The sequence below is a fragment of the Chelmon rostratus genome, chromosome 5, assembly GCF_017976325.1.
Source record: "Chelmon rostratus isolate fCheRos1 chromosome 5, fCheRos1.pri, whole genome shotgun sequence".
Taxonomy (NCBI): Eukaryota; Metazoa; Chordata; class Actinopteri; order Chaetodontiformes; family Chaetodontidae; genus Chelmon; species Chelmon rostratus.
Window position 1 is genome coordinate 17,519,565 of NC_055662.1, and position 14,476 is coordinate 17,534,040.

At 42.4% G+C, this 14,476-nt stretch overlaps 1 protein-coding gene across 2 annotated transcripts; it reads right to left on the minus strand.

Annotated features, from left to right (window-relative positions):
* Window positions 1-638: 638 nt before the first annotated feature.
* ercc6l2 (excision repair cross-complementation group 6-like 2) lies at window positions 639-14,174 on the minus strand. 2 transcript variants are annotated; one of them, XM_041936656.1, is made up of 21 exons: window positions 14,039-14,174; window positions 13,222-13,634; window positions 12,593-12,709; window positions 12,279-12,472; window positions 12,068-12,161; window positions 11,739-11,806; window positions 11,408-11,615; window positions 11,108-11,248; window positions 10,838-10,954; window positions 10,577-10,696; window positions 10,418-10,489; window positions 9,407-9,552; window positions 9,106-9,201; window positions 8,786-8,885; window positions 8,292-8,444; window positions 7,832-7,918; window positions 7,686-7,751; window positions 4,694-5,753; window positions 4,456-4,610; window positions 3,454-3,611; window positions 639-2,181 (listed from the first exon to the last, which is right to left on the minus strand). In XM_041936656.1, the coding sequence occupies exons 1-21, from the start codon at window positions 14,061-14,063 to the stop codon at window positions 927-929; spliced, it is 4,845 nt and encodes a 1,614-aa protein (XP_041792590.1). In that variant the 5' UTR covers window positions 14,064-14,174; the 3' UTR covers window positions 639-926. The 2 variants fall into 2 exon arrangements, with proteins under 2 accessions (XP_041792590.1, XP_041792591.1); XM_041936657.1 differs by lacking the exon at window positions 7,686-7,751.
* Between the last annotated feature and the right edge of the window lie 302 nt (window positions 14,175-14,476).

Consider the following 14,476-nt stretch of genomic DNA (forward strand, 5'->3'; position numbering starts at 1 on the left):
ACACTGTGCGGGGAAACCACTCCATATACAATATGCACACTGTCATGGGGGGTGGTAGGGCAGTGAGGTGTTCAAAAGCGTTACAGAGTTTTAAGTGACATCTCTGCACGGCCACCAACAGTGCTGTGTTTGTAAATCCACTACGACAGCTTCAGGTTTCTTCCGTCCATTTTTGGACTGAAAACAGCTTACACCTTCTAAAAAAAGGAATAATTCTTAAGATCACATTTTGGTTTAGAGATTTCAGAAAGGAAAGCACGTGGAGAGGAGTGAAGCTCGAGGTGATGTGACAAGCTTTTGATGGTGCCAGCTTCTGAAAACATGAGAATTTGCTGTTTTTCCTTGTCTTATATATGTCTGTGGGTTCTGAACTGCTGGTCAGCTATTGGACGATCACTTTTGGAGATTTTTCATTATCTTGTACTTTTTTAATCTATTTTTAATACTTGCCAGTTGCAACCATGCATTAAATATTTACAATTTCCAACTAAGATTGTTTAGTTTTTTTTTTGCCCCAATTTTTCTGTTTTATAAACGAGTGCTCCTCCAGGGGTTGTGTTTTAGGTAAAAAAAAAAAAAAAGGTAGCAATAAAGCAATGAACTGGGCAATAAATCCATCAATAGTCACAGGTTTAAAATTTCCAGAGTGATTAACACCCTGTTTATTCAGGTAACATTTACCACTGTGCTATTAATTCACTAAATTAACACTGAACATTTTCAAATCATTGGTGTAAAAAGTACAAGTAATACAACATTTTAAAATAAGAACATAAAATCTATTCAGACAATGAGAGGCAGGAAAGCCTGCCTTAAATATCCATTGAGGTTGTTTTTTTTATACATCTCCTTTAGAAATGCAAAAGTAAAATAAGTAATAAGAGTTTAAAATGAACCTTGAGCACCATCTAACCGTCTCTCCTGTATTATTTCTTCCAGATGAACTTCTCGTTAGTCTTCCAGAGACTCTTGCTCTCCTCTTGTGCGGATCGACTTCTAGCTGCAAAGTTAGCATTGATGCAAACCCTCTGCACTTCTGCTGGGTCCGTTAGCCTGTTGATACTCTCCTCATTACCCTCATTCAGGATGTCCCAGAAGTCTTTGCGACTGCCCTTCGATGCTGCCTGCTGTGTATGTAGTGTGTCTGACTTTGCACAGGGCAGAGAGTCTATGAGTCCTGATGAACCAGAGTCAGTTCTGAGAGCGACTCTGGATGGAGAGGATGTGGTGAGACATGGGTTGACTAACACAGAGGAGAGTGCGGGAGGTGTTTTTGGAGCGCCCTTCTGTTGTACACCCCTGGATTTGGGTTTTAACAAATCATCCAGGATTGAGGTGTCTCCTATCAGATCTGTGAGGAAGGAACGGCGACTGGAGGTAGATGTGGCCTCCTCAGGATGGGAAGGGGTCTGAGGATTTTCTCTCTGGCCTTGAAAAGTTTCACCGGTCCTGGAAGAAAATTTTTGTTCTCGCTCCCTTCCCTGTGCTGTGGGTTTGGATAACGTGGTGGACCTGCCATGGCTGAGGTCCGGAGAAGAAGGGGTATCTCTGTCTGTGCGGTTCAGGAAAGCAGCAGCCTCCCCGGACCCCAGACCACTGCTGCTGGCCGGATCCAAGCCAAGACCACCGCCAGCTCTGAAGGCTCCAGAACTAGAAACACTAACCCTCTTTGTCCTCTTATGTTCTCTGGCACTACAGAGCGTCTCCTCCTGTTCCTCTGACTGCAGGCTTGGAACATCACTTAGACACTCTAGAACATTCTTTCGTGGGATCTTTTGCTTTTTCTGGGGTTCCTGGACATCATGTTTTGGGTTTCCAGGCTTTTTCAGTGGCACAGAAACATTGTTATGTGGGGTTTCAGGCTTAGTTTTGGGTTCAGGATTCTTCTGAGTGTATCTAGGCTTTTTCTTGGCTTTCAGAACATCCTTCTGTGGAATTCTGGTATCCGCGTAAGATTTTGTGGCAGCTGTTTTGGTGGGTGTACAGGAGGACGAAGTCTGTGCTGAATCAGGTTGTGGGAAGTTGTTTGTGACTGTATTAGCCAGGTCCGGGTGGTTCAGTGAAGTGTAATAGCGTTGTAGCCAGGCCAGTCTCTGAGTTGAGTGTCTTCTCAGAATCTCCACTGCAAACTGATGAACTGAGGGAAATTCGAATTTTTCCGCCATTTCCTCCAGCTGCTGCCTACACACGAGCATGGAAAGGACACAAACGGAGAAGTGAGTGTGAAAACAAAAAAAAAAAACACCCATGCACAAAAAAATGTGGGAGACAATGAAGGTAACAAGAATCTGGCACATGTGAGCACACTGTAACATACTTTAAAATCACGCGTAAAACAACGTCTTTAAAAAGCCACAGGGCCCACACTATTAAGATATCCTGCGGGTCCGGCAGGCCTACCCTAAAATGAATAGCTGTCCACATATTCAGGCTCATATCCAGACAGCCATGCAGTATGAGGTGTTTTTCCTGCGCTTCTAGGCAGTCATTAAAACTCTGGTCTAACCAGACTCTGGGACAGAAATACTTCAAAGTCACTGGTGGTACAGCTGCATTATGGTGGTGTTATTACCATTTGTGGCTTTCGCTGGAAAAACAATAAATAAATGTAACGGCAGTAAAAAATGACGTGCATGTGGATTTAAATCATTAAACAGCGAGGTTAATTGAGGGGATATCAATATAACTTGTGTGTATTTTCGCTCCCTGGTGAGCCTCTGGGCAGAGACACAGTCCTCTCCTTGGGGAGTGAGATTGGAGCCACAGAGGTGTCTGTGTGCGCCTGTATACGAGTGTTTGGGAAGGCAGGGGGCGGAGGTGATGCAGCGGGACAGACGTGTGGATTGGAGTACTGTGAGTCTGTATCTGTGTGTAAATGCTTGTTAGGACGTGTGTGTGTGTGTGTGTGTGTGTGTGTATCAGTGTGGGTTTGGAAGTCCTCGGGCGATCATTTTTGGTTAGTCTCAGGAGGGCTGTGGTTGTGGAGGGGAAAACTCCTGCACTGTTGGGCCTGGACATAACTGGGTAATCTTTGGCATGATGCTGGGAAATAGGTGGAAGGGAAAGCTCAGAGGTGGTCTCTCACTAAACACACACACACACAATTCCTGAGGCCCAGGTGGGGGCGCTCAACACCATATCTGTGGTGAGTTTTGGCCTCATTCCTAACACTGCCAGGAATTCATCTCTTCCGACTACACTCTTTACACCTCCTTTTCTCCTTTCATCCACTGACCTGCTTTAGTCCCATTCAAACATTTTCTCCTTTACCTCTGTTGTAGGCCCCCTGATCTTAAGTCATTTTCCTTCTCTATGTCTACCCTTGACTACCCCATGCTCTTTCACCCTTCTGGAAAATCCATCATCTCATCTTCTATAATTTTTTTAATGCGTTATCCTATCTGTCATCGCCTTTTCTCTTCACCTCAACTCCTCTGACACCCCTTTCAGTACCTGCGTATGGCCTGGGGAGTCTCTCCGATGATGAAGGTGGTGTGTCTGGTGTGGTGCACACTCTTCTTGGCGAAGGTGACTGGATGGTCCACACTGGGCTTCTCCAGTCTGACAGCAGATGGGCAAGGCTGACTGTCTGGTGGGCTTGCTGGCAGGCTCTGGCCAAATCAAACAGACTCAGACTAAATTTGTTTTCAAATGCAGCTTATGTTAATGAACTTTAATTAACAGGCATTATTTAGCATTATTTGGAGGCATTAAAACATACATGTTTGTCTTATGAGGTGCCATCTGTCTGTTAAGAAAGCTTTAGGATTGCTCAGATCTGGACATTCCTTCTGTGGAGATGTAATCTATCAACCCAATACAGCACGTGTTGGTCACTGACTTTTGATTTGTATCATTACACTTCAAAAATTTAAAATGTGTAATCCAAAAATCAAGACAAAAAAAAACAAAACAGTTTGCAGTCTTTCTCTACCACTCAACACTGTTGGCTCAGATATGCAGGCTTTTGTCCGTTTTGTTGATAGTAAACATGCAGCATTATGAACCAGAGATTTAAATAGAGGTGACCTACACTGCTGCTACTCATCAAACATTAAGCTGCGAAGAACAATATGTGTTTACGTACACTCTAATGTCGGAGTGAACGCGTGTCTGATACAGTTCTGGCAAGTCTTATTCTGCCTGCCAATCGGCAACTGCCAGGCACACTTTGGGAGAAAACAGGCCGAAATTACATTGTTTACAGCGAAGTATCTACGTTATTGAGTAACCATCTCACAGGTTGTGGACAAATCTACAAGATGTCATCCCGATTAATCTCCAAAACATTACAGGTGAGAGGAAAAATGCATTTATAAAAAAGTATTTTGGGTGACTTGATCCAGCCATCAGTACATGGCTACAGTGCTGGACTTGGGCTGTGGCAGATAATACTGTGCTGTATGTTTGAAGAATCAATGAACCAGACCAGTGTTCATGCGGTGCTGTATGTACCTCAATGGTGCCTATCAGGTGATTGGCTGGGAGCTGAGAGTACATCTTGAGTTCAAACACGTCTCGTACAGCAGCTCTACTGATCAGCTCCTCAGCTTTGCTCCCACCCACCACACGCTGGTTAGAGTGGGTATACATCACCTCCTGTACGCTGCCTTTAAAGAGAAATATACATCATTAATGTTGAAATTAGGTTCATTTAAAATGATTAGGATATAAAAAAGGTACTGAATCTGACCTAGCACACTGTCGATAGTTCTATCCTTTCCCTTGGGTGCCGGGAATGTCTGACTTTTCAGATTTGTAAAAGAAACTGATTTGGACACCCCAACTCGTTCCTCCGTCCTGTTGGTTGTCGCCGCTCTTTGCCCATCCTTTGGCAACTCAACTCTTGATCTTTTTCTGCGTGGAGATGTGAAGTGGCATCCTGTAGGTCTCCCTTTTTCAGCAGGAGTGTGTTCATCTTCTGAAGATGTGAATGTCTCTATGTCTTCAGAGTACCTGGCTCTGGCCTTGTCCCTGGCACTAGCACTCTGCCTCCTTCTGTTGTGGTCTAACCTTCCTCTCCCTTTGTCTCCTCCTCTACAATGTGAATCTGAAGCATCCCTCTTTGGCCCCATCATTGCCTCTATGTCCAAATCCTCAGATTCATCTGAGTAACCACCAAAGCGATGTTCTTTTGGAACTGTAGTTTTGAGCTTGTTTGGTTTATTTTTGTCTGGTGAGGAACTTTCATCAATCTCTTCATCCACTGTAATTTTCTTACTTGTCCACCCTTTCAGGCCCTGTCTTTTTCTTACAGGATCATCACTTTGTTTCACCAGAGAAACCCTCTCATTTCTCCCCACAAGTCCATTCTCCCTGTCTTTTGTGTCCCAGATTTTCGTTCCCAAATTAGGGAAACAGGCTGCACCATTTCCTATATTGGACTTCTTACAGATGCTGAAGGAGGTACCCTCCCTCTTTTGATCTTCAGCATCTTCCCCAGAGGTGCTTTCATCAACACCCGGACTACTGTCCCCTTCTCCTAACTCTGGTTTTCCTTTGACCCTTTCGAGAAGTCTGGAGAAACCATGTTGGAGGAGACTCATTCGACAAGGGTCAGGGGCAGCATTCCCACCCTTGTTGCCATCCACCGTACTGGGGTTTGATGCCTTCCTCTTAAGCCCCTGCTCCTCCTCGTTGTCACTCCCACTGCTGAAGTCCAGCACCCCTCTTGGGACCTCTGATGCTTCTCTGTTCTTGGCTGGTTCATCATTTGGTACTGGGTCATCTCTAGGTGGAGAACGTCCAGGTTCCTTAAATAAAACAGCAAAAGGGACAGATTGGCATATAAAGTTCTACAAGGTAGATAGTTAAAGAATGAAAAAATTAAATTGCATATTCACTGTGTGAGAAAGGTTTAGCTACAAAATTGCACCGAAAGGCTACATATATCTTCACTTCCCTTGTTTATGCCATCTTTCAGCAGACAAGCCCATGTGAGATTTCATTGTGTAACACAAAACAGATGTTTGTAACAATAAATCATAACAAGCATCAGCATGTGACATATGCCCTCCATCATGATGTAATATGACGAAAACAAAAGGGGTCATAACATTTCCTGGAGTTATATGAATGGTCCTTTAGGGGATTGACCACCAACAGTGATTCTAATTTCACAAAATTTGCCAACTGCTAGATGACTCTTCCACATTTCTGCTGACCTTGGGTGCATGTTGGTGCTTACACGCCTACAGCCTCGCTCTGTGCGTGTTGAGGCACCCCAGTGTATTCTGTATTTTTGAAAGAATCTGAATAGCCTCAGTGGAGCAGCAGCCCTGTAAAAAGGACCTGCCTGGGAACGGGATGATAAGGGGTATCACTATGTAAATAAATAGCTGAAAACCAGAAGATAGACTTCAGTGTGGTCTGCAGCTTCCATTAGGACACGTAAGTAATTACATCCAGCTGTTTCACACAGCATCAGATAGAAAGATTTGTCCCTGGTAGATTTCACTAAAATACAAATAACTGAGTGTCAGGTCAAGTCAGTTTGTATTTATATAGCCCAGTATCACAAATAACAGTTTGCCTCAGGGAGCATTATAATAGCTGGGTTTCCATCCAAACGTAACACAAATTTTAACCAACCTAAAAAAAAAAAAGAAAAAAAAAAAAAAACTGGCAAAAGAAAATTTGCATGAATGCCTGTTTTCATCCACTAGCGTTATACAGCTATTAGGCACCAATTCTCCAATCGGAAAACCACTATAAATTCACTGCCCAATCCAATACTTGGAAACTTAAATTGTTCTACACGTGTGCCAAGGACCTGACCAACAGACGTGCGGTACCGATCGGGCAGGAAGTATGGGTCAGTTAGTGACAATACCACTGCAGAATAAGAGGTCGCAACAAGATGGCAGAATTAAAAGAGCGCCAGTTAAACCTCAAACAGCAAAAAAAAAAAAAAAAATGTAGAAAACATGATGGAAATGTGACATTTCTGTTTGTTTCATGTATCAATGTAAGGAAAGTTAGATCAGATCTGTGTGAAGCGATGAGGAGACGTCATAATCTGCAGAAACAATTCATCTCCTCCCCTTCTCTTGGAGTGGAAAGAGCGGATCAGGATTGAGGATTGAAAGTGTGGCACCAAAACCTCCTTAGATCTGAAAAATCTGTGAAAAACACTTGGCTAATGTTTAGCATGTTGCTAACACTCACACCTCAAATATACTATAATATACTAACTCAAAGGCTTTTCAGTTTTAGGACTACGACAGTGACACGAAAACACTGTAATTAGCCACATTTTGCTGAAAATATGACCACTGACACAAGGTGTTTCAGAGGTTTCCGTTGATCTTTTTGTTGCTTTTTCCACACTGTCAAACAAAATTCACCTTATGAATCTATTAAAACTGCTGCTCAAGCTACTCAATGTACAAACTTTTTGAGCCACTTTTAAATCATACAGCAGGGTGAGCTTGTGATACTGTTAAGAACAGTATCACTTTCTCCATGTTCTTCCTTTAAAAGTAACATCATGTATCTCATTTTGACAATTTTGTCATGGTAGAAGCAGTTTTTTCTCACAAATGGGGCATATGTCATTTTGGAATAAACCACTTAAAGAGAACAGGAACATTACAAAAGAAAGAAGGACTGAGGAAGCAATGAAGAAAAAAACTGGAGTCAAGACAGGAAAAGTTGAATGAGATTCTGTGGGCTGGTTGACTGACAGACAGGAAGGTCCCCGTTTGAGGTAGCCCCTCTTTCACGTGGGAATGGGAGGATGAGTGGGCCGCCTGGGAGAGAAGACAGAGTGAGGGATGGGAAAGATGAGTGCCCTATGTTCTGGGTCTCTGAGAACGGCAGAGTTACTCACGCTAACTCCCTTCGTCTCCGCCTCCTCCTCCTCTTTGCCTGTGTGTGTGCTGGTTGTCGTTACACCGGACTCCACTTGTCCTTCTCGCTGACAGGAAGAGCGAAAGTGAGACACAGATTCATCAAAACGCACACATTTCAACAACTCAGTGACATCACAATCATTGATACTCAGGAGTGCATTATATTTTTAGCCGTTTTAGGCATCTGACATTCTGACAGCTAGAGGAAATAATAAATGCAACATACCCATTTAATTCCTTTTTCAACCCAAAAATACTAACCAAACCCAAATAATTACTAGTATATATGAGCACATAAGAGTAAATTCCAAAGAACAGAAATAAAGGAAATGTTGACTATTTGTGAGACATTGTATTGTGACAGTGGGAGTTGAGGCACTATGCTACTGTACAGTAGAACACATTATCACTCCAGCAGTCAAAGGCATGTAGGCTAACCTCTAGTATCTTGCGGGTGAGGCATGTCCCTTGGATCTGGAGCCTGAAGAGGTTTTTGATTCCGAACAGCTCCCCCTTGTGGACGCCGTGGCCCTGCACTGCCTCGAAGTACCGCCGTGCACTCTCCTTGCCCATAACTGAGCACTGCAATTGCTGAAGATTGGAAAGAAGGTACAGTAATTGGTAAGAAAGCTGACCTCAATGTGAGGCTGTAGCTGGTCATTTACAAATCAAAATGCCTTCATTGAATTACTGTTGGAATGAGTCAATGTTGAATTTAAACAGCAGATGCAGAACAAACTGTTATTATGGCGCTTGAGAATTTTTCTGTGATTATTTGATTTATGTGCAGTTAGTAAACCTTTCTCTTCCATCCTCCCCACAGACAATTATGCGGCAGAAGCCATCTCACAGTTAGTAAAGGCGATAACCTCAGCGTGGTGAGATGTGCATCATTTGTGCATTATGATTACATGGTGGTAAATATCTGGTACCTGTTTGTAAATTTGTCTGAGGTAGATAACCTCCTCTACAGTGCCCAGAGAGATCAGCCTAAGGACAGTCACATCCCTGCACTGGCCAATACGATACGCCCTAAAGGGAAAGACAAACATATCAACACACAGCCATCATGCGTATAAATAGCAAAAAAGCTTGTAAGTGACAGAATATGACTGGGTATGCTACACTGGCAGCTACAATGCTTTTTGAAGCAACTCAAGGGAACAAAATACTTTCATAAAACTACAGCTTCTATAGCTTAATATACATTAAAATACTGTGTCAATCTGTCAAGATACGGTCCACAACCTACCTGTCAATAGCTTGGAGGTCACTGGCTGGGTTCCATGTGGGGTCAAATAGCACTACCACGTTGGCCCCTACAAAGTTAAGACCGACACCACCTGCCCTGATAGAACAAAGAGTCAGTTATCAGCAGATTCAAGGTTTTGTATATCCTAAAAAATAAAACATGTTTAAATAAAAATAACTACAGCAGACACAGTGTTAAATATTACAATAAGCGTTATGGTCTTAATTTTGAAAAAGCACCATTAAAGCATAAAATATAAGAAAACACTATTTCTCCATCTAATTTTTATTGTTTGACTAACAAGGTAGAAACCAGGCAGAGGTTGGAGTGGGAGGGGCTGTTGAACTCTTTGACGATCTGGACTCTCTCTTTGGCTTTGGTGCTTCCGTCCAGTCTGCTGTAGTCCAGGCCCTCTGCCATGCAGTAGCTCTCCAGCACATCTAACAGCTGACAGATTCAAAACACACAACAAACAAATGTGAGGGGTTCAAAGCACATGAATCAACTGTGCAAAAACTGACAACTGATATGTGAGATCAGTCATTACTCATTGTCAATGCTGAAGAGTTTGTATGAGAGATAACACGTAAATGCTAGACAAACAAGTTTAATAAGAAACAAACACAGCAGTCTCTGGCTTGTATATTTAGACATATACTATAGGAGTAATGCTGTGCGCAATCAAAACTGTATGGTCTCTATGATTCCCAAAATAGCAGGATAAAGGCCATGAAAATATGACCTCATAGCAGCCAGAAATGTTATCATACTGTCTCAGGTGACAGCAGGCATTAGGCTTTGTATAATAATAAAAACTGTCAAACTATGTCATGTGAAAACCATGTCTCCTACTGCTGTTTTCTCTGAAAACAAGCAATCTTCCCTAACAGCAATGGCAATTAAGGGCCCTTTACCACCTAGTCGTTTGGTCCAGACTTTTCAGTTTGAGCCGAACGAAAATTACAGCTGTGAAACGTCCACCGGACCACGGTCAGGACCAAACAGCCGAACCTTGGCATGACGAAAAGAGGAGATCTCAGTCCAGATCAAACTGAACCATGCTTTGGTTCGTTTCTAGCATGAAAACAGTTTTTTGGATGCCTCTAACTTTTGGACCAATTACAGGAAGTCCCGGCAGGTTACTGTTTTAGATGTCATCACTGTGAGGATCAAATTGTTTTCCTATGGGGAAACATCCTGCCCTCCCACTCATCTGATCATCTCTCACACAATACATACCTCTGCTATCACACATGCAAACTTACTGACCCACAAACATTTGGATTTCAATACACACAAACACAGCTCTCACCTTGGTTGAGAGAGAAAAAAGAAGCACTTTATCTCTCTTTTGCAGATAATATTTGAGCAGCTTCTGCAAAACCTGAAAAGGAATACAGATATGTTACCACAGACAGACTGAAACAGACCATAATAAGCAGGTGATTGCGCCCTTGTTCCCAAACTGTACCTTCATCTTTCCACTGTACATCGGGTCAGACAAGGCCTCAAACGCTTCATCTTTGCATCTCTGCACAAAGTCTGGAAACTTCTGGAATACCTTTGCACAAATGCCACCCACATACTTTTCCTGGAAGCAACAAATGAGTCGTAACGGTGAACCGAATCCAGCATTAGAGGATGTGGTATGAACTCCGTCTTGAAAAGCTCTCCAGGAGACAGCTCTCATGAACAATTACAATAAATCAGTTAGTGGGCGACATGATTCTACCTGTTTCTTGCTGGTGCCTGCGGTGGACTGAAGCAGCGCGACATGGTTGGCAACCTTCCTCAATATGGCCAAGTAACTAAAGTACAGCTCCTTCATTTCCACACCCTCTGAGTTTGTCTGCAACAAAAGATTATTTGAGGACTCAATGTTTTTTGTGTTTGAGTCAATGACATGGGTTTCACTTTTTGCAGTATACAGCTCAACCCTTACTATTAAGTTTAACCCTTTAGCACACACAAGCACACAAAATGGTAAAAGGGGTGAGCTAACTTTATAGCAGCAGCCTCTGCGGGTGCGTCCACTCTGACAGCCACATTTCTCTGAAGACCTCAGCAGTAATGTCACATCTTCACTGTCCAGCACCGTCTGATACACAGTCTGCTGAAAGTCTGTCAGAGAGCAATAAGCCACCTAGGAGAAATCACAGCACAGAATTTCTTTGACGGATGCTTTTAGACATCATAGACCTTCATCAGAGTTATGTCACAATGGATTATTATCATGCAGACTGTGAATTTTGAGCTTATAGAGAGTAGACAACCATTAAAATGAAGCCCTGTTTGATCTTACCCTGTCATCCTTCTTAGGCAGTTGTTCCTTAATAAGAGCTTTGGTCCTTCTGAGGAACCAGTGGGATATCTTCCTCACCAGAGCTCTGACGCTCTTCCTCCCTGTAGCTAGGGCTCGTTTGGTTGCACTGTGCTTCTGCCCTTGCTCAATCGGCTGTGAAAACTTGTTTTTGAAATGTCCTAAGCTGCCAAGACAACCAGGTATGGCCCTAAACAGAATAAAGAATATACATGAAAGCTAACAGGACCTATTTTCAAGAGAAGTTGCAAATTACAATCACATCACTTTGACGACAGGGAACAAACAGAATAAAACGTGAAACATATCCTACCAGTCCATGACACACCACAGCTCCTCAAGGTTGTTCTGTAAGATGGTGCTGGTGAGACCAATTCTGATCTGGCGAAAATATAAGTGCAAAGCTAGCATCAAAAGCATGGTCCAAATGCAAAGCTAAGCTCATTACGTTTTTAGTAGCTAATTATGATGGTGGCACAATTCCATATAATTTCACTACAGCAGAAGTGAGGACCACTTTACCCTTCTTGATGAAAAACACCACCAGTACTCTCAACTCTCAGTAAATCCACACAGACTCTAGTCATTACTTCTTTCACATTAGCAATACTGTACTAAAATAACAACACAATGCTCTCTTACATTACATTTCAGATCCTTCATGGCCTGAGTGATCTGAGAGTTTGGATTTTTTATCTTGTGGGCCTCATCCACAACCACGGCAGACCAGTCTATACTGACAGGGAAGGCAAAGGTATGTTTTAGTCACAGTGTTTGAGTATCGAAAAAACAGAGTTACAAAAACTTCTTCGCCACATATTTGCTGCTTGTGTGTGTTGAGCATGGTACTTACTTATTAAACTGATCCAGACAAAGGCGCAGAGTCTCATAGGTAGTGAGAGCAATTTCAATGCGCCCCTTCTTGATGCGAGCCAGCTCCTCCTCTTTCCTCAGCCCGTGGACCACCACACACTGGAAGTGACCCCATGTGTCCAGTTCATCTTTCCAGTTATAAAGCACTGACAGCGGGGCCACGATGAGGAACACCTAGACCAGATCATGGAAACACCAAAACATGGCAATGAAAAATCAATACTCTCTAATTATATAGTAGATTTACACTATTGCTGCACTTGATTGAATGTACCAGCATGTTTCAATACCCACTTTGTTGGGTTTACTTTGCTTGGAGGGCATCTGACTCTGCAGAAACTGAGGCCTGTTGTTCTTGATGTCCTCCCATGTGCCTGTTTTGTGCAAGACAGCAGCAAGAAATCCAATGACCTAAAATAAGATGAAATTGGTTTGTTTGTTGTTTTATGAAGATCTCCATTAGCTTCTACATAGCAGCAGCTATTCTTCCTGGAGTCCACACAATGCACATGGTGACAATAGAAAAATACACATATCGTTTATGCATGTCTACTCTAAAACAATAACAATTGTCACCATTTAAATAACACAGAAAATCTGGCTCTGAGTTTGGTTTTGTCTGCCTGCTTTATTAACAGGTTATTTATACTGAGATCAAGCCTTGGTTTTGAACATAAAAAACAGTGTGTTCCTGGTACAGCACTGGTTGTTTTAGACACATTCACCAACTCCAACTCCTGATCCACATTTGTATTTAGATCTTTTTTTTTTTTTTTTTTTTGCTTCTGCTACATATATAGTGGAGTCAGCAGCACACATGTTGGAGAGAACAACAGCAAGATAGAGAGAGACAGGCAGGTGATGAAATAATGTGGACATTTAACTAATTCTGTAAATAGTTTGGCAACTAATGTGCTTTGTACCTGTACAGTTTTTCCCAGGCCCATGTCGTCCCCCAAGATACAACCTCTGGAACGCACATAGTTGCTGTAAATGAACCTGATTCCTTCTCTTTGGTAATCCCTCAGGTATCTGTTGATGGTGTAGGGGACTCTGTCTCCATCAACATCACTCAGCTCTAAGGGGACACACAGCCTGGGGTCTGTGACGCTGCTGGGAAATACAGGTTTCTCCTGGGTGAGGTGATCCGAGCCTGGTCTCATGAGTTTCGAGACAGGCACAGCTTCCTCCTCTTCTTCATCTTCACTGCGGTCAGTGAATACCACCCAAGCTACGGTGTCATTATGAGAGGTGGTCAGTCTCTGGATGGTGGCTTCTCGCAGTGTCCCATCTCTCAGATCGGGAGCCAGACAACTGTCACCTTCACGCCATGTTTCTATTAAATAATATAAAGATTTCATTAGTTAACTGTGCTTTACAAAATATCTTTAAGTTAGTTTGGATGTTAAAATAAGTCTAATTTATAGCAAGGTTTTATTATGATGAACAGAAAAGAAGGCAAAAAATCTCCCCAAATTAACATCTTTTCATTTTCCTGCTACTACTATCGCTCCTAATAAAAATAGTTAAGTTTATTCCATCTAAAATATAAACTTGTCCCACTGATTGAATTTATCTTATGATTGAAGAGTAACGTGAACTAACTGTTCTGACTGTAACGTTATTAATGTTCCCTGGAAAGGAAATGTGGCTTATAATTAGCTAGCGTTAGCTGCAGGTGGTTGTGTAATCCAGTGTCCAGCTGAAATGCAGCATTAGTTAAAAACATGCATTTCACACCTTTTTCAAGAGATGTCGAAGCCATCAAGATAAGACAGTATCTTCTTCTTCCAGTGGAGGAAAAGTCACTGTGGCATGCTAGCTAGCTTGATTAGCTTAGCTAACATTTACAGCAAAGGAAACGACAACTACAAAACCCAAAAAACAAAAACAAAAACATAAAAACATTGAGCTTCCACAAGTTATACCATCCTGAGTAACTGTTAAATCGCTTTTACTTTACCCCCCGTTTAATGTCTTCATGTGCCGTAGAGGCACAGACAGACACACAGCAACAGCAGCAGCAGCAGCTGTAGCCCGACTGCTGCCTGCTGAATGTTTGTATGTTTTAACATCGTGTTCCGCACTTTCGATATTTTTCACCGACGTAAAATAAGATTTAAACGTCCACTCAAAAAAAATACTTATTTTAAACTATTTTTAAATAAAAGAAGTTTT

Bases quoted from the DNA above. Each gene is read 5' to 3' on its own strand.
- ercc6l2 (XM_041936656.1), bottom strand. From the start codon at position 14,063: ATGGCTTCGACATCTCTTGAAAAAG. The intron at 5,754-7,685 runs GTCAGTCAACCA...GTTTTATTTAAG, and splicing joins AAACGGGGACCTTCCTGTCT to GAACCTGGACGTTCTCCACC. The intron at 4,611-4,693 runs GTCAGATTCAGT...TTCTCTTTAAAG, and splicing joins AACTATCGACAGTGTGCTAG to GCAGCGTACAGGAGGTGATG.